Source organism: Pipistrellus hanaki (genome assembly GCF_964339955.1).
Source record: "Pipistrellus hanaki genome assembly, chromosome: 3".
NCBI lineage: Eukaryota > Metazoa > Chordata > Mammalia > Chiroptera > Vespertilionidae > Pipistrellus > Pipistrellus hanaki.
The window spans coordinates 87,829,281-87,853,335 of record NC_140505.1 but is presented as its reverse complement, the minus strand read 5'-3'; the positions used below and the strand labels follow the sequence as shown (position 1 = coordinate 87,853,335).

The window sequence follows — 24,055 nt, the reverse complement described above, 5'->3', positions numbered from 1 at the left end:
CACTAATTTCCTTTCTTGGCAACTCCTCATTTTTTTTCCCTCTGGGGATTGTGTTGTCTCAGTTGTCGAGTTGCATGGGCCTGTGCCATGTGCAGTGAGTGTCCCTGAAGAGCTCCAACACTAAAATGTGTGGCTATTGTGTGTTGGTGGGAACCAGGCCTGCCCAGGGTCAGCATTACCAGCGCTCAGTGTGGTCTTGTGTACGCACCTAGAATCAGGAACCCCACCTGCACCACGCTTAAGAGACCCCACTGGCATATACTGAAAATCAGAATCCTCTAGTGCATGCCAGGATTCAGAGTTCCCCTGTGCCTGCACCAAGAATTGAGTATCAGAGTCTCTGTTGCTTCATGTGACCTCTCACTAAGAATCAAGGTCCCTATTGTGCATGTACCAAGAATTGGAGTCGCTGGTCCTTATGTGAAGTCACTGGTGCTCAGTGCTGCCTCCCGCCTGGAGAATTAGGGTCCCTGTCAGCTTGGGGGACTGGGTTGCACAGAAACACTGTTTTGGCAGGAGGTCCACTTCTGCCCTGTGGAAAACAGAAGTCAGGTGGCACTGCCACCCTGCGTGGGCTTTAGGTTTGGTTGCCCAATTGTATTGTGGGGAATAGATTCTCTGTGTCCGTGGGCTCCCAGGCTCAAATTCCTGTAGAGGCGCTGTGGCCCGTGTGAGGGGCAGATCTATCAGTGACTATGGTGCTGCCCGAGATTCTGCAGGGAGGGGTGTAGGGTCTGTGACTCACAGAAATCTGCGGCCGGGATGTTTGGATTCTTGGTGTCTGTGGGTCTGCAGCTGTGGTTGCAGGTCTCTGTCCCCAGTGGCTGCCGGGGTCCTGGTTTGCATCTGAGACCAGATTGGGTTTGCATCTGAAGCCAGGATCCTAGTCTCAAGCAGCTGTTTCTCAAGATGGCATGGTCTCTGTGCCCACACTGGCCGCCCTGGAGTGTCCGCGGTGGGAGCGGAGCTCCGCCGTCTAAGACTGCCTGGTTTGGCAGCCCCTTGGAAGACCTTCAGAATCTGTCCCTAGCTCGCTCGCACTCTCTCTCTCTCTCTCTCTCTCTCTCTCTCTCTCTCTCTCTCTCTCTCTCCCTCCCTCCCTCCCTCCTTCCCTCCCTCCCTCCCTCCCTCTCTCTCTCTCTCTCTCTCTCTCTCTCTCTCTCTCTCACACACACACACACACACACACACACACACACACACAGGTCCACAGACTCCTCTATCGCACTCTCACTTTCTCACACTCTCTCCCTCCCTACTTTTCTGCCGGTTGCCATATTAACTTCATAAGTTGAATTTTATAAGTTTATTTCTAATTTGTATTTATTTCAGAGAGGAAGGAAGAGGGAGAGAGATATATAAACATCAATGATGAGAGAGCATCATTGATTGACTGCTGTCTGCACACCTCACACCCAAGGATTGAGCCTATAACCCAGACATATGGCCTGAGCAGGAATCAGATTGTTATCTCCTGTTTTTAGGTAGATGCTCATCCACTGAGCACACCAGCCAGGCCTAATTTTATCATTTTAATGACTAAATCTCTTATAGCATTTGTAAAATCCTGCACAGTTAAAATATTATGTAGTTCTTTTTAGTAAGTATATGAGACCTTTTTTTTTCACTTGTTATTTTTCTTGAGAAGAATACTTTTAGCAAATCATAGAATTACTGTGATTTTTGCTGCACATTACTAATTTTTATATAAATATATCTGTTCATCATTAATGCAAAAAAAAAAAATAGATTATTTTTATAAAGCCTGGAGTTTTTGTATATCTTATTAACTGCATGTTCTTGATGGGTGATATTTGTCTGTAGTTTTGATAGGCAAATTAAATTATAATTAAGCTATTATGCCTTGTAAATATTAGCTCTTTATGTATATCTTATTTGAATCTTCCATTGTACATTTGTATTGGAATGGACAGATTGTATGTCTTCTGGTTCATATATTAACTAGGGGCCCAGTGCACAAATTTGTACATCTTTAAAGGAACTGTGGGCCGCGAGGCTGTGGTGGGCACTGGGGCAGGTCTTGGCCCATCCTCTGTACCCCTGCCTGGCCCCTCCTGCCGCGGCCCCTAGTCCCTTGTCTGTTGGCAGCCCTGTTCCCACTGCTGCCACTCCCATGCACCGATGGTGCTAGCCCTGTTCATACCCCTGGTGATATGGAGCGATTGAGGCCAACGCCAGCAGTGGGTGCAAGTGGGGCTGGTGCTGTCAGTGGGTGCAAGTGGTGGCTGCTGCCCCAATTGCCCCTTAGAATCAGGGGGAGGTGGAGAAGCCCTCAGGAGTAATTGAGGCAGCAGCTGCCACTTGTACCCGCTGATGGCACCAAGCAATCAGGATCGGCGCCAGGAGCTAGTAGTGGGTGTGAGTGGCAGCTCTGGTGCCAGCTGTGGGTGCAAGTGAGGCCAGCGCTGGCAGCAGGTGCAAGTGGTGGCTGCTGCCCCAATTGCCCCTTAGTATCAGGGGGAGGTGGAGAAGCCCTCAGGGGTAATTGAGGCAGCAGCTGCCACTTGTACCCACTGATGGCGCCAAGCAATCAGGATCGGCGCCAGGAGCTAGTAGTGGGTGTGAGTGGCAGCTCTGGTGCCAGCTGTGGGTGCAAGTGAGGCCAGCGCTGGCAGCAGGTGCTAGAGGCAGCCGCCAGCCCCACTTGCCCCTTAGGATCAGGGGGAGGTGGAGAAGCCCTGAGAGGCAATTGGGGCCAGCAACTGCCACTTGCACCCACTGACGGTGCCGAGATATCAGGGCCGGTGCCAGGTGCTGGCAGCGGGTACAAGTAGTGTAGCGGCTTGGGCACCAGCAGCAGGTGCAAATGGGGCTGATGCTGGCAGCAGGTGCAAGCACCGGGCAGGACTGTGGTGCACAGCAGCAAAGAATTTTCAGTAACCACCAGAGGCATGCCCCAATGACAGCAACCCGTGCTCTGCCTTGTTCTGGTGCCCCCGCTCACCTACTCCACCATCCAACTGCTGCTGACTCCTGCCATGTTCCCACTCTGCCGCTTGCTGCCAATGCAAGCCATGGTCCCTGCACGCCCCCTGGTGGTCGGTACATATTATAGCGACCAGTTGTTTGGTTGTTCGGTTTTTTGGTTGTTCCACTGTTGGATCTATTTGCATATTAGCCTTTTATTATAAAGGATGAATAGACAGAAGTTAATGATTTGCAAGCTCAACTGATTAGTGATTTTGTTAAAAATGAGACTTAAAACAAGATATTCTGATTTTGCCTTTTTATTCTTTATAAGTACAAGATCAACTAAAAATTAAATCTAGTCTAAAAGACCTCAATGGCTTTCTTGGTTTTGAATTAGTTTAGATCTTAATATTTAATGTTTTTTAAAGAAAAAAAAATAATAATGGTGTTCTCAACTCTTAGTTACTTGTGTAGTTATCTATTCACTGACAACATTCGAATTCATAGTTTTGTAACAGACATTGTGCTTAGTGCTTTTCATGTGTACTGTATTATTTAATCTTTCTGTATTATTTAATGCTATTATCTCCATTTTACAGATGAGGAAACCAAAGCATAGAGCTGTTAAATACCTTGTTAAAAATTATACCCCCAGTAAGTAGTAGAGCTGGGATGTAGCCAGGTGTTCTTTGTCATGCTGTGTCAGAGAATGGCATTAGGGTACCATTGTCCTTGGTGGGACATCTATGCAAGTTTAGTATTTAAGAGTTATTTTTCACCATTGCCTACAATGTATTTATTGTCATTATTATTTATATATTAGAGGTCCAGTGCACAAAATTTGTGCACGTTTAGGGTCCCTAGACCAGGCCAGCAATCCAGGCCAATAGAGACCTTCCTTCCCCTGGCTGCCAGCTGTAGGCCGGGGCCTTCCTTCATTCTGTGTCACCCCGTGATGGTCAACACACCTCAGAGAGAGTGATCAAACTCCTGGTCAGTTGAACTCCCAAGGGGACAATTTTCCTATTAGCCTTTTATTATATAGGATTACATAGGATATTTTTGCTTGTTTGTTAATCCTCACCTGAGGACATTTTTTCATTGATTTTTAGAGAGTGTTGAAAGGAGGGGGAGAGAAAGAGAAAGATCAATGTGAGTGACACATTGATTGGTTACCTCTCACACATGGCCAGGGGATCGAGCCTGCAACCAAGGTACATGTCCTTGAATGGAATTGAACCCACAGCCCTTCAGTCTACAGACCAATGCTTTATCCACTGACCCAAACTGGCTGGGATGCCTAGCATGTATTTTAGATTCCTTCCCACAACAGTACATTACCACTGGCTTAGGAAATACTAACTTAATTTCCTAAGTTGATTTGATTTGTTCATTCTGAGACATGCATACCTTTGAAATAAAGCAAGTTGGCACATCTTCTCGGACTGTCAGTTTTATCAAAATTGGAAAAGAAAATACAAAGCAGATCTGAGACTCTTTAGATGAAAGTATAAAACTCAAGTCTCCCTGCTCACTTCTTGCTACTTCTGGCATTGACTTTTGACTAATACTCTGTGTTATACCTCTGAGATTACTTTGATGGACCAGCTCTAATTAGAAAATAGTTTCTTCTTTTGTTGCAAGACCATGAGAAGGTAAGAAGTGCTTTTAGGTCCAAAGTGAATTATTTTTAGATTAACAGTATCATTTGTTAGAACATATTTAGTCAGTCATATTAGAAAGTAGGAAGTACTTTATTGATTTTGTCCATTTCCTACTTTAATAGAAAAAAAAAAAAGCTTACCTAAGTACCATTAAGTAGAGCCTTCTTAAAGCTTTGGGATTCTCGAAACTAAGGAAGTATAGGTTTTGGTGTTGGTTTTGTGTTTTTGGTTCTTAGGAGAATTTATTTTTTTTGTTTTTTTATTTTTTATATTTTATTGATTTTTTTAGAGAGGAGGAGAGAGGGATAGAGAGCTAGAAACGTCGATGAGAGAGAAACATTGACCAGCTGCCTCTTGCACACCCCCTACCAGGGATGTGCCTGAAACCAATGTATGTGCCCTTGACTGGAATCGAACCCGGGACCTTTCAGTCCGCAGAACGACGCTCTACCACTGAGCCGAACCGGTTTCGGCAATGTGAGGAGAATTTAATACGATGAATAAGATATTTAGCAGTGGCTCTGAACTAATTTATTTCTGTTATGATGTGCATTGCTATTCTTTTAATCCTTTTCCTCCAAAGACTTGTGGAATGAAAAAAAGTAGATAAATGGGCATATATTGTAGTTAGATAGATTTGTATTTTTAACTATAAGGGTACTTTAATCTTAGCAGTAAAAGGTGAAAGATTTATACGACCTGAAGATAAACCAGATTAGTGATTTAAATAGAAACTTGCAAAGATGGGAGGGGAAATAAGGAATAAAGAGTTTTATCCAAGGAATACTATTTTATCACTCAATAATCTGGCCCAGAAGTAGGCATTTGTTTTTAAAAAAATATATTTTATTGATTTCAGAGAGGAAGGGAAATGTGAGAGAGAGAAACATCAATAATGAGAGAGATCCATTGATTAGCTGTCTCCTGTATGCCACAACCTGGGTATGTTGAACCAGGAATTGAACCAAGATCTCCTAGTTCCGTGGTCGGCAAACTGCGGCTCGAGAGCCACATGAGGCTCTTTGGCCCTTTGAGTTTGGCTCTCCAAAAAATACCACGGCCTGGGCGAGTCTATTTTGAAGAAGTGGTGTTAGAAGAAGTTTAAGTTTAAAAAATTTGGCTCTCAAAAGAAATTTAATCATTGTACTGTTGATATTTGGCTCTATTGAATAATGAGTTTGCTGACCACTGTCCTAGTTCATAGGTCAGTGCTCAATCACTGAGCCACGCTGTATGGGTGAAATTTTCTTTTTAAATTTTAAACCAGATATTTATCACTGCAAATATTAAACCGTATATTTATCACTGAAGAATTGGAAGAGCTAGTTTTTCTCTCATTTAATTTTGTCCTCATTTATTTATATAAATTGATAGTTATTAACGTGTATGAATATAAATGTAATTGATATTTATTTACATTTATGAATTTTTATTAATTTACACTATGAAAAAGTATTTGTAGAGTGAGCATCTGTGTTTTTGTACTCTAATCCAACTGATGATGGTATAAAAAAGAAAATTTGTATTTTTATTACCTATAATAAATTACTCTCCCAGTAGTTATTTTAAATTTTCCTTAATTCTATTTCTTATACTTAAGAGAAAAACAAATGTCTTATATTAATTTTCTTAATCTGATTTTTGGTGGTATAAGTCAATACAGAGGATTATCAGTTTCATTTAGACATATTTATTTTTAAAAAATATATATATATTATTGATTTTTCACAGAGAGGAAGAGAGAGGGATAGAGAGTCAGAGACATCGATGAGAGAGAGTCATTGACCAGCTGCCTCCTGCACACCCGCCACTGGGGATGTGCCCACAACCAAGAAACATGCCCTTGACCGGAATCTAACCCGGGACCTCTCAGTCCTCAGACCGACACTCTATCCACTGAGCCAAACTGGTTTCGGCATCATTTAGACATATTTAGAAGCAGATTGTGTTAAGATAAGTATATTTTCTATGTCTTTTATCCTTTTGATTATGATTCAGGACCATGTTCATTGATTATGAATGGTTTATTTACCTGAGGATCTATATAGTTAATTATACTCTTAAAATTTGTTGGTAAATGTATAGGAACTATTAAAATTATTTATTTTTGTCAGTTACATTAATACTTTGGTCTTATTTTTTTTAATATATTTTATTGATTTTTTACAGAGAGGAAGGGGGAGAGATAGAGAGCTAGAAACGTCGATGAGAGAGAAACATCGACCAGCTGCCTCTTGCACACTCCCCACCGGGGATGCGCCCGCAACCAACGTACATGCCGTTGACCGGAATCGAACCCGGGACCTTTCAGTCCGCAGGCCGACGCTCTACCACTGAGCCAAACCGGTTTCGGCTTGTCTTAATTATTTATTTATTTATTTATTTATTTATTTTAAATATATTTTATTGATTTTTTACAGAGAGGAAGGGAGAGAGATAGAGAGCTAGAAACATCGATGAGAGAGAAACATTGACCAGCTGCCTCTTGCATACCCCCTACAGGGGATGTGCCCGCAACCAATGTACATGCCCTTGACCGGAATTGAACCTGGGACCTTTCAGTCCACAGACCGACGCTCTACCACTGAGCCAAACCGGTTTCGGCTTGTCTTATTTTAGATTTAGGAACCTGAAGACCTGCAGGAGCAATGAAAAGCAATAAGTAATTTCAAAACTGCTGTACTTAATTTCAGTATAATATCTACTAAATAATTCATCACTGTTCTACATAACTTCTGAATTCACATTAGCACCTTTTTCCCCACTTTAAATTGTTTAGAGGAAAATAATTTAAGTAAGTTAGGTTCATTTTTGCTTATCCCTCAATAATATTTTGTCATAAAACACACATTTGTGAAGAATAAGCTTAGCAAAAATATTTTCCTATAAAGAATTTGTTACATTTTTAAGGTATAATATTTTATTAGTTTAGTGAATTTTAATTAAAATTCCCCTTAGATTTGCACTTGGTAATGGTGCAAATTTAAATCCCTTGTGGGTAACTCTTTTGGCAAATATCAAATGATTCAAAACCAGTTGTATCCTACATAATAAAAGCCTAATATGCTAAGTATCCAGTCGTCTGGTGACTGGTCAACTGTTAAATCAATCAGAGTGTAATAATGTTAATGATATGCTAAGGCTGCTCAACTGCTTGCTATGACATGCACTAACGACGAGGGATCAGTCAACTGGTTGGCCAGTTGCTATGATGTGCACTGACCACTGGGGGGCAGGTGCTCCGACCGGTAAGTTAGCTTGCTGCTGGGATCCATTCAACCAGGACTGAGTGGGATGGGCCAGACATGCCCTGGAGCCCTCCCGTAGTCCCTTTGCAGCCTGATTATGTACTGGTGGGCTCCCTAGTCCTGGCCTGCTCCCTCTCACAATCCGGGACCCCTCGGGGAATGTCAGAGCGCCAGTTTTAGCCTCATCCTGCAGGCCACTCACCTCAGAAGAGCGCTATCACAGGACACACATGGCTCACCAGTGCTACTGGGGCAGCACGAGCCTCTGCTGATTGGGACTGATTGGGTGCAAGCCCACAGCAAGCTCAGTGGGACTGGAATGAGTGGGAGCAGCAGGTAGGAGCTGCAGGTAGTGTTGGACTTCAGCTTTTGGCCAGATCCCCGCAGGCCACCCAGAGGGGTCCCACCAATGCACGAATTTGTGCACCAGGCCTTTAGTATATTATATACTCTGGCGTGTTATATAGGAGCAGTCTTCTCTTTTCTATTGGTAACTATACAAATTTTTAAACACTATCATTATATCCTTCACTTATTTTTCTTTTTGAAATACTCTCAGTTCCTTTAATAATTCTATATATAGTATGATTTCCAGGTCATTTATTCATGGGCATTTTTTTCAAAATATGGAACCAGAATTGAATCTAATATTCCAGATTAATACAGTCGGATTTGTCACCCTCGTTTTGGTCATATTTGGCATTTAATAAATGCAGCACACAAGACAAAGAATATATGTTTTTAGTAGCTATTTATTGACCCATATCAAAGTTGATGTTTTTTAAATGATCCTTTTATTTAAAATCTAAATCTTTTTTTTTTTTTAATGTTTTTTTATCCTCACCGGAGGATATGTTTTCATTGATTTATTAAAAAATAAATCTTTATTGTTCAGATTATTACAAATATGTTCCTTCCCCCTCCCCTCAATTGCTCCCTTCCACCAGGTTCCCATCCCACCCTCTGCCCTTTCCCCATCCCCCATTGTCCTCATCCATAGGTGCACAGTTTTTGTTCAGTCTCTTCCCGCACCCCACTTCCCTTTTCCCCGAGAATCGTCAGTTCACTCTCCTTCCATACCTCTGATTCTACTATATTCACCAGTTAATATTGTTCATCAGATTTTTTAATTCCCTTGGTTTTTAGATTCACTTGTTGATAGTTACGTATTTGTTGTTCATAATTTTTATCTTTATCTTCTTCCTCTTCCTAAATAACTCCCTTCAGCAATTCATATAATTCTGGTTTGGCGGTGATGAACTCCTTTAGCTTTTTTTATTAGTGAAGCTCTTTATCTGGCCTTCGATTCTGAGTGATAGCTTTGCTGGGTAGAGTATTTTTGGCTGTAGGTTCTTGCTATTCATCACCTTGAATATTTCTTGCCATTCCCATCTGGCCTGCATAGTTTCTGTTGAGAAATCAGCTGACAATCGTATGGGTGCTCCTTTATAGGTAACTACCTGTTTCTCTCTTGCTGCTTTTAATATTCTCTCTTTGTCTTTTGCTCTTGGAATTTTAATTATGATGTGTCTTGGTGTGGTCCTCTTTGGATTCCTTTTGTTTGGTGTTCTGCGGGCTTCCTGGACTTGTAAGTCTATTTCTTTCCCCAGGTGGGGGAAGTTTTCTGTCACTATTTCTTTCAGTATATTTTCGGTATCTTGCTCTCTCTCTTCTTCTGGGATCCCCATAATTCTGATGTTGGTTCACTTGAAATTTTCCCAGAGGTTTCTTACACTATCCTCAACTTTCTGGATTCTCTTATCTTCTTGCTTCTTTTTTTCTTTCTTTTTCTTTTTTTTATATGATTTTTTACAGAGAGGAAGGGAGAGAGAGAGCTAGAAACGTTGACGAGAAAGAAACATCGACCAGCTGCCTCTTGCACACCCCCCACCGGGGATGTGCCTGCAACCAATGTACATGCCCTTGACCGGAATCAAACCTGGGACCTTTCAGTCTGCAGACCGATGCTCTACCGCTGATCCAAACCAGTTTCGGCCTATCTTCTTGCTTCTGTGGAGGAGTGTCCTCTGGCTCTTTGTGTTCTAAATCTTTGTCTTGATTCTTGCGATCTTCCAGTCTGTTTTTAGGACTCTGTGTAATATTTTTTATTTCAGACAATGTTTTCTTCATTTATAGTTGATTCCTTATTATTTCTAGTTGCGCCCTTTTCATATTCTCATAGGTCTCATTTATTTTATCGGCCTTTTTTTTTTTTTCAGGATATTGTTGAATAATCTTATAACTGTAGTTTTGAACTCAGTGTCCAATCTTTTCTTTTCCTCCATCTCCTTCCTTTGAGTCCTTTCCTCTTGTCTGCATTTTAGTTGTTTCCCTGATTTGATGGAATAGTTTTTTGTGCTAGGTGTTCTGGTAGAGCCCAGTAGCACAGCCTTCCCAGTTACCTGTGGTGGACAGTCTTGGTGTAGCCCTTTGTGTGTGCAGGCTGCGTGTGCAGTCTTGTTGTTAAGCCTTGCTTATTTTTGGTATCACTGGGAAGTGTTGATCTCCAAGCCAATTGGCTGTGAGGATCAGCAGTGTCTCAGCTAGGAGGGCTTCTGTACTCCGCTTGGATGGGGTGGGGTCTCGGGGTGGCGCAGACAATCTTTGGTTCCCTGTCAGTCTCGCCTTGGAAAAGTCCTGTTCGCAGTGAGTTTCGGAAAATTGGTGGCAGGCACGCGCACCTCTTTGGTAATGGCGCAGACTAACTTTGGATTCCGGCCAGTCACTCCTTAGAGAAAGCCAGACTCTGGGAGAGCTTCTGTGCTCAGCTTGGATGGGGCGGAGTCTCGGGTTGGTGCAGACAAGCTTTGTTTTCCCTTCAGCTCCTCCCCAAGTCCCGCAGTAATGGCCTCTGGTTTCACACACCTCTGAGAGATCTCTGCCTGCTGGCTGACAGTCTGGCCTCTCCCTGTCTGGGGCTGTCTATCAGAGAAATAGGGTGATTCTGTTTTCCTCTCAAACAAGAAAGCCAGCCGCTCGTTAGCTGTCCGCCCTCTCCACATGCCGGGAGTCAGCCAGCAGCAATCTCGGTCCGGCCCTTCCTCTCTCCGCGTGCCGGGAGTAAGCCAGCGCCTGTTCTTGCACACAGTTCTCCTTACCTTCACAGTTCCTGAGGTTTAGCGTCCCTTCTCTCTCCTTCCCAGATGGCAGAGCCTCCTCTCAGCTAGCTGTCTGGTGCTTTAGGGCAATGCCTCCCCAGTTTTCCAGTTCTAAATTCAAATTTGTTGTGGTAGGCTGCATTCGGGTGTCTACCCTAGGCCGCCATCTTGGTTTTCCTTTTCCTAAAATTTAAATCTTCATCTTATTTTTTGGACAGTTGATATTTGTACCTAAAATTTAGAATATGAAGATTTACACTTGCTTAATTCCACTTCATTAATTTTGACTCATCATTAAGTCTGTTCTTCATTTTAGCTTCAGATTTTGATGTGTGTCTGTCATATTAACCTTCATTTTGTGTTCTCTGTAGATTTGAAAGACATGTCTTTTTTACATCTTGGATTTCCCCCTCACAACTTTTCATGGATAAGATATAATCACATGTTTACTATAACCTGTTCTCCTAGTTGATTTTTCTCCATTTAATGCTTTCTAAGATTGGTGTTTACAAATCTCCTAATAGTATATTCTCATGTCACTCACCTTTCAGTTTTGTCTTATCAAACTACTTTCCAGGGTTGTTGTTTTCCACATTCATTCATTAAATATGTGTTCTAAGTTTTACTCTATGCCCTATCCTTTATACTTTTCCTGGATATTACCTATACCTATGACTGTAGTTACCACCTATATGCCAGCAACTCTCAATTCTGTCCTTATTAGCTTTTTCTCTTAGTCTTCAGGTTTATATGTCCCAATAAAATATCCACTACAGCCATTCAGTCACCAGAACCTTTTTTGTTGTTGTTTTTTGTATCCATCCCTTTTCTCCAGCCTCATTACCACTACCTTAGAATATACCTCATCTAGTTCACAGCTTGTTTCCTTAAATCCTTACAATTCACAATGTAACCTGAGTTATATTTTTTCAAAACTTAACTTTGGTCATGCCATTTTCATTGATTTCAAGATAGAGTTTAAATTCTTCAACTTCACTTACAAGGTTCTTCATAAATTGGCCACAACCCACCTGCCATTAGTTTATTTGGTGAATAGCCTAATATGAAGCTATTTACTTTCTAATTATTTAAGGTTGTTAATATTTCTGAGAATAATTTTGAAGTTTGTATGCAAATTGAATTTTAGGCTGATTTATTTGGAAGTTTTTATGACTAAAATTTTGTTATAGTGAAATTTACAATTATTGACAATGTGCTCTTTGGAGGCATTACTGAATGCACTGGAAAAAGTTCAGAAAAATCTCACTTGAATTATAAATTGAACCTCATTGAGTTATTTAGAGCATATTTATATATATATATATATTTTTATTGTTCTTCAATTGGTATGGTACTGGTACTCTGTATATAAAATCTATTTTAAAAGCTCTAATTAAAATTAACTTTTTAAAAAGTAACGTTTCAAAAATAAGCTATATATTTTTTCAGAGATAGGTTTTCTTGAAGTTTTTAGCATTATAGTTTGAATCTAAATGAAGAAAAGCATTGAACAGTTATTTATCAAGGAAAAGAAGAATAGATGCCTGCCAGCAATACTGATTTTGAGGCTTATTGGGAAGGAGAAGTGATTGGTGAGAATGTATTTTTAAAATATAAACACAGCTGTTGAACTACTTTACAAAGTCTTTAAAAATAATTAAATACTTAGTATTCTGGAAATTTTAAATGTTAAATTTACAAATTTCATTTATGAAAAAGAGGAAATTTATAAAGTGTATAAAGGTCAAGACTTAACTAAGGTCATATGGTTAGTTAGTATTAGAATCTAGTTTTCTGACTCTTAGTTTGGCACTTTTTTTCCAAATGAACAGGAATTTAGAGGTATGAAACTAATTGGGTAGAATAGGGAACATTCCAAATATTCAAAAGTTTAAGTTATCATGTCAGTTCATTGTAGCTCATAGTCATGGAGAGATCTGCCCTAAGAGAAAGCTGCTTAACCAAGAGTTGTTGGTGGTCACTCTTCTATTGCTAAAACTGCCACTGCCCCTTTGTTCTCATTTATCCTTAGACATTGCCATCTGATGTTAGTATTGTGACTGAGGCTTGGTTGATTATGAGAGTTCTCATGTGTTCTGCAAGATCAGCAAATCCTGTGGAATTCTATGGGGTTGCAAAGCAACAGGGACTGGCAGAAAGCATTTCGAGAAGCTTTTCTGTAGTCCAGTATCTAGAGCACATGTGTCAAACACAAGGCCCGCGGGCCAAATCCAGCCCGCCAGGCCTTGCAATGTGGCCCGCACTGCACTGTCATCACTGCACTCCGCTGTCAGTTTATGACATTGTCAGTTTATGACTGTTCAGTAAACCATTCAGCCCGCGATTTAGGCTGGATTTTAGATTTTGGCCCCTTCTCTGATTGAGTTCGACACCCCTAAAGAGAGAAAGCCCTAATCAAGACTGTTATAGATGTAAAGTTTGACAGACTGTAGATTCTCCTAGAATTAACATTAGGCTAAGGACAAAATAGAATCTTTCAGGAGCATGGTAGATTATTTCCCTTTCCTAGTCCTGAGGTTGAAACAAGCATGAACAAGCCAGTAGGATCACAAAGCACCGGTTCTAGGCCAGACTTTGTTAGTTCAAAGGACAGACCTGGCATTAGTAAAAAATGTCCAGATACAGGTCACAAAGCACTTCAATTGTAGAGAAAATTATATAATTTGGTCTTTTTATTGTTATTTTTTGTTAAGCAACCCTTTACCTGGGGAAACCCCTGAATAAGAAAGGCTTTAACAGTCTGGTATTTAAAAAAGGTAAATGGTAAAATAAAACAGGGTAAGTTTTCATATCCTTGTATAGGATCTCAAATATTATTTTCTCATAGAAATGGTTTTATACAACAGATTTTTATTATTACAGTAATAACTACATTTGTATAGCAGTGCTTTATAATTTCCCAAGCACTTTGCTATACATTTAATGCTCAAGAAACTGTGATATGGATAGGGCAGGACGTGCTCATTTCATTCAACAAATATTGAATGTCAGATGCTGTTCTAAGTGCTTAGGATACATTAATGAAAAAAGCAAAGAATCTCTTTTTTAGTGGAGTTTATACTCTAGTAAGACAATAAAAAGAATGGGCATAAATAAATTCTATAATATATAGCAGATGCTAAGTTATAAAAGAACAAAGAGCAGTTTAAGGGGGTGATTGGCTGACAGTGGGATATAGCGATTTCAAATAGATTTAAAATTGATACTGAGAAGATAATAGCTTACTTGAAGGTGTGGCAGTTAGCCATGTTGAATACCTGGGATGAGAATAGGCTTGGCAAATACCAGGCAGTACATAAGTCCTAAGGTGGCACAGGGGCACTTAGTAGATTGAAAGAACAGCAGAAAGGCCAGTGAGTTGCAGTGGACTGGAATGAGGGAGAGACAGTAATGTAGAATCTTTGCTTAAAGACAAACTCTGATTGTTTAAAAGACTTAACCAGTCTTGCCAGGCTGGTCTGGCTCACTGGCTGATCATCAACCCACAAACCAGAAGGTCATGGTTCAATTACCATTTAGGTCACATCACCAGGTTGCCACCTTGATTCCTAGTAGGGGGTGTGCAAGAGGCAGCCAATCGATGATTCTAATCATTAATGTTTCTATCCTTCTCTCTGAAATCAATTAAAAATAAATAAATGTTTTAACCAATCTAGTTAAGGTGGAACTCAAAACATATATCATGACTCCAGATGTCCTACAGTTGCTTCAATGGAAATGCCTTATATCTCCAGAAGGGACAGCTTAAAAAAAAAAAAAAAAAAAAAAAAAAAAAAAAAAGAGGAAATAATGACTAATGCACAATTTTTATTATAATTCATACTAGTGTTCCGGTGCACAGATTCGTGCACATTGAAAGAAAATTAATTAGAAGAAATATTTTAATATTGCTATTCGCCCTTTATCTATAAAAGAAGTGTCAACCAATTCACAATTAACAACGAAATATCGAAACGCATGCAATTGGCGAGAACTTTATCATGCATGGGCGAGTCAGCTTAGTCATATATATATTATTATATATAATAAACTTGCTTAATTATACCTGCTTTCTGATTTAGCTAAACTTTTTCCAGCCCAGTGAAGCATCCCAACTTCTCTTTCAGGTAATTGTTAGCAACACAGCAGTAAGTATCAACATGCAGCAGATTATTATTGTAGATCACATGCAGGGAGGAAAAAGGGTAAAATATTTAACTACAGCAGTATTTGACTATATTCTATGCAGTGAGAAAACCTGAAGTCATTTTCAAGTTCCAACATTTCTTCTTCTTTTTTTTAATCTTTGAAGGTTTTTGTTTATTTTTATTTTATTTTTTAATGTTGCTAAATTACAGATATCTCCCATTTTCTCCTCCTTTTCAATAGTTTTTTTTAATTGAATAAATGTTTATTGTTCAGATTATTACAATAGTTTCTCCTTTCCCCCCCATAACTCCCCTCCACCCAGTTCCACCCTACCCTCTGACCTTACCACCCCTGCACTGTCCTCATCATAGGTGTACAATTTTTGTCCAGTCTCTTCCTGAGAATTATGAGTCCACTCCTTTTCTATGCCCCTTATTCTATTATATTCCCCAGTTTATTCTGTTCCTCGTATTTTTAATTCACTCGATTTTTGGATTAATTTGTTGATAGATATGTATTTGTTGTTCATAATTTTTATCTTTACTTTTTTCTTCTTCCTCTTCTTAAAGAATACCTTTCAGCATTTCATACAATACTGGTTTTGGTGGTGATGAACTCCTTTAGCTTTTCCTTATCTGTGAAGCTCTTTGTCTGGCCTTCTATTCTGAATGATAACGTTGCCGGGTAGAGTAATCTTGGCTGTAGGTTCTTACTATTCATCACTTTGAATATTTCTTGCCATTCCCGTCTGGCCTGCATGGTTTCTGTTGAGAAATCAGCTGACAATCATATAGGTGCTCCTTTATAGGTAACTACCTGCTTTTCTCTTGCTGCTTTTAATATTTTCTCTTTGTCTTTTGCCCTTGGCATTTTAATTATGATGTGTCTTGGTGTGGTCCTCTTTGGATTCCTTTTGTTTGGGGTTCTGTGCACTTCTGGACTTGTAAGTCTATTTCTTTCATTGGGGGGGGGGGGGCGAGGAGGAGAGAAGAGGAGTTTTCAGTCATTATTTCTTCAAATAGGTTTTCAGTATCTTGCTCTCTTCTTCTGGCACCCCCATAATTTGGATGTTGGTATGCTTGAAGTTGTCCCAGAGGCTTCTTACACTATCTTCCAACTTTTTGGATTCTTTTTTCTTTTTCTTTTTCTTTCTTTTTTTTTAACACATAGGCTTTTAACATTTTTTTATTTTATTTTTATTGATTTTTCACAGAGAGGGATAGATAGCTAGAAACATCGATGAGAAAGAATCATCGACCAGCTGCCTCCTGCACACCCCCTACCGGGGATGTGCGTGCAACCAATGTACATGCCCTTGACCAGAATTGAACCTGGGACCTTTCAGTCCACAGACCGATGGTCTATCCACTGAGCCAAACCGGTTTCGGCAGATTCTTTTTTCTTTTAGCTTTTCCGGTTGAGTCTTTTTTGCTTCTTTGTATCTCAAATCTTTGACTTGATTCATGTGTTCCTCTACTCTGCTGTTGGGTCTCTGAATAATATTTTTTATTTCAGTCAGTATATATTTAATTTCTAGTTGGTCCTTTTTCATATCCTGGCTAAGTTTATCAGCCTTTTCTAGGGGATTCTTGAAAAACCTTATAACAGTGGTTTTGAATTCTATATCCAGTTGTTTATTTTCCCCCATTTCTTTCGATTGTGATCTGTTACTTTGTCTCCATATTTTCACTGCTTCCCTGAGTTGGTAGGGTAGCTTTGTGTGGTAGGTTTCCTATATGGCTAAGGTGACCAGACATCCCGCCTTTGGCAGGACAGTCCCTCTTTTTAACAATTTGTCCCATGTCCCGCAGTGTTTTAAAAAAGTCCCGATTTTGCCAAAACTGGTTTGGCTCAGTGGATAGAGTGTCAGTCTGCAGACTGAAAGGTCCCAGGTTTGATTCCGGTCAAGGGCATGTACATTGGTTGCAGGCGCATCCCCAAAGGGGTGTGCAGGAGGCAGCTGGTCGATGTTTCTTTCTCATCAATGTTTCTAGCTCTCTATCCCTCTCTCTTCCTCTCTATAAAAAAATCAGTAAAATATATTAAAAATAAATAAGTCCTGATTTTAATCTTTCCAAAAATTGGGACTTTTTAAAAACACCGTGGGACGTGGGACAAATTGTTAAAAATTGGGACTGTCCCTCCAAAAGCGGGACGTCTGGTCACCTTATATATGGCCCAGTGGGTCAGCCTTCCCAGTCACCTGAGGTCGACACTCTTGATACACCACTTTGTGGTCTGTGTGTACAGCCTTGTTGTAGTTAAGTTTTGATTGTTGTTGGTATCTATGGGAGGAATTGACCTCCAGGACAATTGGCTATATGTATCAGCTGTGTCTATGTCAGGAGACCTGTGCTGGACATAGCTTGATAGGACCAGACTTGCAAAATTGCAAAAGCCTCTGTGCTCAGCTTGGATGGGGCAGAGTCTCAGAGCTGTGTAGAAGGTTGTGGCTTCCCGTCAGCCTTGCCCTTGGGCTTGCGCCTTCAGACTTCTGCCTTCCAGGCTTCCCTGAGTTTCCGTCTGACAGTCCAGATTCCCCCAGGCTCACACGGAACTGGGGTTCAGTGCAGTCGGAACTGGGATTCAGTGTAGTCAGGAGCTTCTGACTCCCTTCCACTAGGGAGAGCTAGCAGCAACCTCAGCAGCCAGTCATGCGTGCGCTCATACGTGAGCACCTCCAGACCCTTGCCCGCCCCGGCTTCCTCTCCAAGTCTCCGTGTGCCTCTCTCTCTCTACCTGACAGTCCATATTCCCCCCGTATGAGCCTGGCCTTTCACCAAAAACTGGGGTTCAATGCAGTTGGAACTGGGGTTCAGTGCAGTCAGGGGCTTTCTTCCCTCTCCCACCAAAGTACATCATCCAGGCACTCAGCTGTCCTTCCTCTCCACATGCACGTCTCCCTACCTCAGTCCTTTGCAGTTCTGATCTCTGTGAGCTTTCCTCTTTGTTTCTAGTTATAGAATTTCCACTCAGCCAGCTTTCCTGTGGTTCTGGATGATGTTCATTCTGTCGTTTAGTTTTAGTTTTGAAATTGTTACGGGAGGCAGCAGTTTAGGTGTTTATCTATGCTGCCATCTTCGTTTCTGCATTTCTTCTTTTCAGTCAGGTCAAGTTTCTAAACTTTCTAAATCTCTGTTTTCTGGCTAATGAAAAGAAAACAGGATTCTACTGAGTCTCCTATCTACCTATTCCAGGACTTCTGAGAGGATCAAATGGGATGAGGCACGTGAAAATGCTTCACAGACATTTGGTTAAACTGTAAAATGTTTGCACCTGGCTATAAAGCAAGTTGGGTTCCTGGGTTGAAGAAACTCCAAGGAGGCTAGTTGCTAGGGAGAGGAAGCTGGGTGTTCCTACGTGATGTCATTACCCGGCACCCAGGTATTTTGCGCCATGGAGTCTTGGGAGTGTTGGCTGCGATTTGATGGTGTGTCACTCTGGGTGGGGTGGTGGCGGGGCCTGTGTCCCACTTGGGGGAAGCTGAGTGTTGGTTTGTTGACACCAGGTCTGTGGTGCCATTTATTTTTAAATGTTCATTGTGCATAGTGACAGCTCCTGCATTGAGCATCTGGGCTCTGGTGGTCAGTACGTGTCATTGCTACTGGTCAGATGGACACTTAGCCTTTTATATATAGAGATTTTATTTTCAACATAAACAATCTTTTTTAAAATTATTTAAAAAAATTTTTTTATTGAGTTCAGAGAGGAAGGGAAAGGGAGAGAGAGAGAGAGAGAGAGAGAGAGAGAGAGAGAGAGAGAGAGAGAGAGAGAGAAAGAGAAACATCAATGATGAGAATCATTGATTGGCTGCCTCTTGCATGCTCCTCCACTAGGGATGGAGCCTGCAACCTGGGCATGTGTTCTTAACCAAAATAGAACCTGGGACCCTTCAGTCCACAGGCCAATGCTCTATCCACTCAGCCAAACTAGCTAAGACATAAACAATATTACAGTAATTTCAGTTAATCTAGAATTTGTTTTCACACACAATTTTTGCTAAAGGAGGAAATACAGCCTTATACAGTATGATTTTATTCTTTCCTATGTTTTAAGTTATTAATTAAATTGAAACCTAACCTTTGATTTTACTTTCAGTGATAAAATGCTAATCGTGTGACTATTCAGAAGACTTTAATTTATATTTATAATTTCATTGTACTTTCTCTAATCTTTCTTTTAAAGATATGGACATACTGCAGGAGAAGCTACACACAATGCAGTAGATTCTGCCATCAATGTTGGTTTAACTGCCTATAATATTGATAACATTGGCATCAAAGCAATGGTAAAGAAAACTGCTAAACAAACTGGACATACAATCCTTGAGGACTATAAAATAGTTGATAATTCAAAGGAGGGAAACCAAACAGGGGGAGCAAATGTAAACATGAAGGGGGCGAAGGATGATCAGACAGAGGAACTCGAGAAGAATGAAGCAAAGAAGAAAGATAAATGACGGATATGCTATGAATCACCTATACCAAATACTTACAAGATGGATGCAGTTGTGTTGATAGGCAAATGTGAAATTCCCCATAGATTAACCAGTAGTTTTTAAATGTATTCATTTCTACAGATTGACTGTTTAATAAGTTTTATGGCATGTATTCTACTTATAAGGAAAATAATTAGTATTCTTTCATCTGGCTTTTAGAAATATAGTTATATTCTTATAGTTTATTTTTTTCTAAATGTGGCTAATATTCTTGCAGTTAAAACTAATAATTCATGTGCCCTCATTAAACCTAATGTTAAACTATTTTTGTATTTGCTATCCTTCAGAAAGCAAAGTAGGATATTATTATATATTTATATAAAATTTGGCATTTAATAACCTTAATTTTATTTGTACTGGGAAGGAATGACTTAAAATATTATTTTCTCTTTTTACACTAATTGTGCATTTCTTTCTTCAGTATTTCCAGTATGTAAGCTAAACAAAAACTATATTCCTAAACTAAAATAATTCTCAGATAACATTTAAAAAGACTTTTTCAAAACAGGGTACAGACCAATGGAGAAAAAAAAAGGTTTATGAAATTATTTAGTAGCTTACTCTTCATTAGCAAATGAAGTCTTTTAGACTTAAAATGAATACAGATAGAAACATAAGTCTTCTGGATTTCAAGAAGTAAGAACCTGGGAAATTTGGGGGTATGATTAGTATTGCATTAAAATTTGCAGTGATTATTAATCAGCTTAATTTGGGCAAAAAAAAAAAATACTTTAAGAAATTATTTTGCCATATCTATTTCTTTAAGTTTTTCCAAAAGGCTAAACTTTTATAAAAACAAATATAAACAGTATTGAGTTTATGGATGATAAATATATTTTTATTTTGGAATTCAGTCATTGGAATTTTATATATTAAAAAGCCAATAAATTAAATTATTAGAAAGAAAAGCTTTTATAATTAATGTAATAAATGTGAAGACATTAGGCTTAATCTGTGGTGAGTGGGCATCACAGTTTCTGCTTTGGCAGAAGACAAGATATTCACAGACATATAAGCTACAGATATGTAGGTAAATAATAGCATTTTATTTTTGTTTATTGATTTTGAAAGATTGCCATTGGTTTTTATAGCTATCATCCATTCTAATATTTTTTGAACCTCTAATGGCCTTTAATTTATTAGACCTTATTTGAAACTGTCTAAATAATGCACTTTTTGAACAAACTGTCCCTGAATTACTTAGTCTCAAATATATTCATTGGTTTGTATTTTGGAAACACATAGAATTGGTGGAGTCTGTCCCTAAGGCCAAGGAATTGAATTGGTAAATAGCTTTCAGTCAGTCTCTGCCTTGTTTAAGAAATGGAATGACAGATAGTGGAGCTTAAAGTTTAAAAAGTAACCTTAGACCAGAGGTCAGCAAAATTGGTTTTGTCAGCAAGTATCTAGATGATTGTTTTACCTCATTACTGTTAAGTTGGTTGTAGTTTGCCTTTTCAGAGTAATAGCTAGACAAAATTTGGATAAGAACAGCTTCTATATTAGAGCTCAACAGAATATATATGTACATGTGTACTTGTGTGTGTGTGTGTGTGTGTGTGTGTGTGTGTGTGTGTGTGTGTATAATGAATAAGGGGCCACATACTAAACCTGACAAGCCCAGGAAAGGCTTACATGGTGAGCATTATAAACTCAGAGACAGAAAGTAACCACAAAGGATGGTTTGAACATAAAAATTCTTAACTAAAAGCGAGTCATGGTGGAGAGTTAGTCCTAGACCAGTATCTTCCTTGACAAAGCTCCGTCTTCACCTTCATTGAGCCTGTCTATTGCCTTTTTGCATTTAGGATAACATGCCTTTGGAATGTCAGAGTAATCTCCTATATTCTAGATCTCTCAGGGTACTGTTGCCCACCATAACCTGAGACCACAGAACCCCTCATTGTTATCTTCTTCCCCTAATACCATCTATGTGCTATAAATGTGAATTGTTATCTACCCACCAATGTAAAAGAGGTATGTCTCTCTCCATTTTACTTTTCATCCAGTTCCAGAGATTTCCTTGCTTTGTCTTTTCCTGCCTCCCTAATCTACCACCAATGCATTTTATATAACCCTCCCTTAATGTCTTCTCCTTGTATTCTGATGTATTAAATAAGCAGTAAAATTGCTATTCTCCAGAGTATTTTCTCAATCCGTTGAAATTTTTTTCCTGCAATTGTCATCAGTTGGCTCAAATAAACTCAAAATCTCTCTACAGGTTTGGATATTTTGATATTTCTTTTGTACACATAAACTCACACTCACACATTGATTTACTATAACACCCAATAACTATGGAGGCTGAGATATCTGAAGGATGTGCAGTCAGTGAGCTGAAGAGCTAGGAGAGCTGATATGTTTGTTCCAGTCCAAGTCTGAAGGTCTGAGAACCAGAAGAGCCAAGGTGTCAGTTCCATTTTGAATGTTAGCAGGCTAGAGACCCAAGAAGAACCCCTTGCAGACTGAGTCCCAAGGCTGAAAACAAACATTCTAGCTAAAGCAGTAAAGCAGAAGTTTTAAGCAAAAGTATGGAAATTTATTATAAGCAAATAACAAACTCCCCACATGAGGGGAAGACCTGAGAATGGGTTGTCATCGAAGCTTATTTGTCTAAGGGTTTTTATTTGCTATGGACCCATACTTTGTCTATGTCATTCTCTGATTGGTTCCTTCTATCTTCTTTGTCCAGTAACAATTTTAAAATCCATCTCATGCCCCCCTCCTCTTTTTCCTCTTCCTCCCCATCTCTTGTAACCTCCTGTCCTTATAAGCATTCTTGTGGCATCCTGTTTTCCTACAAAACTAGCATTCTTGTGGTTTTAGCTGGCTCCAACAGTTAACATCCATATTTTCTCCCTCCTTTCAACCTTTACCCTGTCTTTCTAACCCTGTTTCTAATTCCTCTCACTACTATGAATCAATAATGTTCCAAGTGCTTTTATATCAATTAATTTTAACCTCTCACATTCCTATGAGGTATATACTATGTATACTATTATAATCTTTATTTTATAGAATAGTGCACTGAGCTGTAGAGAAGTTAAGTAACTCGCAAGATGGAAGAGAATAGTATGAAAGAAGAGGTCACACACTAGCCTCAAAAAGGAAGGACTGTACACAGGAGAGTAGTTGTTAGGCCAGACTCTGTCTTGTCCTTCCTAAACAGAGGTAGGGAAGGATAAATGATCTTTATAGATTTCCTCTGATTCCAGCTCCTAATATGAGTATTTTTAATTATAGTTCCATTGGCTTGATGATAGAAAATATCCCAAGATGATAGCAAATAGATCGATAGATCGTAAGTGCTAGGTTTTGATGATAAAATGAGCTATTGTCTTTCTGTCTATATGCCTAAGCCAGCCTTAGGAGTTGTTAGCTAAAAGCCAGAAAATGGCCCTAGCTGGTTTTTCTCAGTGGGTAGAACATTGGCCTGTGGACCAAAGGGTCCTAGGTCCGAGTCAGGTCAAGGGCATGTACCTCAGTTGCAGGCTCCTCCTCAGCCAGGGCCCTGGTGAGGGTGCATGCAAGAGGCAACAAATTGATGTGTTTCACATCAGTATTTCTGTCTTTCCATCTCTCTTCTATTATCTCTTCCATTACACACACACACACACACACACACACACACACTCACTGAGTGGCCAGATTATTATGATCTCTGAATGCATAATAATCTGGCCACTCAGTGTATATATATGTATATTAGAGGCCCAGTGCATGAATTTGCGCTTGGGTGGAGTCCAGCCAGCCTGGCCAGGGGGAGGGGACATAGGCAGTTGGCCGGCCTGCCTGCCTGCTGGTCGAACTCTTGATCAAGGGGACAAGTTACATGTTAGTCTTTTATTATATAGGATATACACTGAGTGGCCAGATTATTATGCGTTCAGAAATCATAATCTGGCGCATATATATATATATATATATATGAAACCAGTTTTCTGGACTCTTCTTGGCAAATTCAAGTCTAGGCTTTTTAAAAAATGGATTTCCTAATGAATTTTTCCATTTTGCATTCAGTTTAGCAACAGAAATGCTTAAAAGAAAACATTTCATTATTTTTAAGTAGCTTCCTTCCAAATTTTTCTTCTAATCACAATATATTTTACAGATCCAGAAAGATTAAAAAAAATGTTTTAAAATATATTTTAAATGATTTCAGAGATGAAGGGAAAGGGGAAAAGATATTAATGATGAGAGAGAATCAGCTGCTTCCTGCACATCCCACACTGGGGATCAAGCCCGAAACCTGGGCATGTGCCACCAACTGGAATCAAATCTGGGAGTCTTCATATTGCAGGCCAACACTATTCACTGAGCCAAACCAGCTAGAACTAAAAATATGTTTTAAGAACATAGATCAAATTTAAAAACAAAAAATAATGTCTTTAAATGCAGAAAGTTGTCATGTGAAGAAGCAGTTTTGCCCAGCCAGTGTGGCTCAGTGGTGGAGCGTTGACCCATGAG

General features: G+C 39.7%; 1 protein-coding gene across 8 annotated transcripts in view; it reads left to right on the top strand.

Annotated features, from left to right (window-relative positions):
- SPART (spartin) overlaps window positions 1-21,720 on the top strand; it is a 73,066-nt gene extending 51,346 nt beyond the window's left edge. For 6 of the 8 annotated variants that reach the window (XM_084879556.1, XM_084879560.1, XM_084879557.1 and 3 more), the window contains exon 9: window positions 19,276-21,720. In XM_084879556.1, the coding sequence (XP_084735682.1) occupies window positions 19,276-19,549 (274 nt within the window). In that variant the 3' untranslated portion in view covers window positions 19,550-21,720. Of the gene's footprint in view, window positions 1-6,326; window positions 6,528-19,275 lie in introns of those variants that run through there. The other 2 variants (XR_014794674.1, XM_084879562.1) reach the window with 2 other exon arrangements.
- Window positions 21,721-24,055: the final 2,335 nt, after the last annotated feature.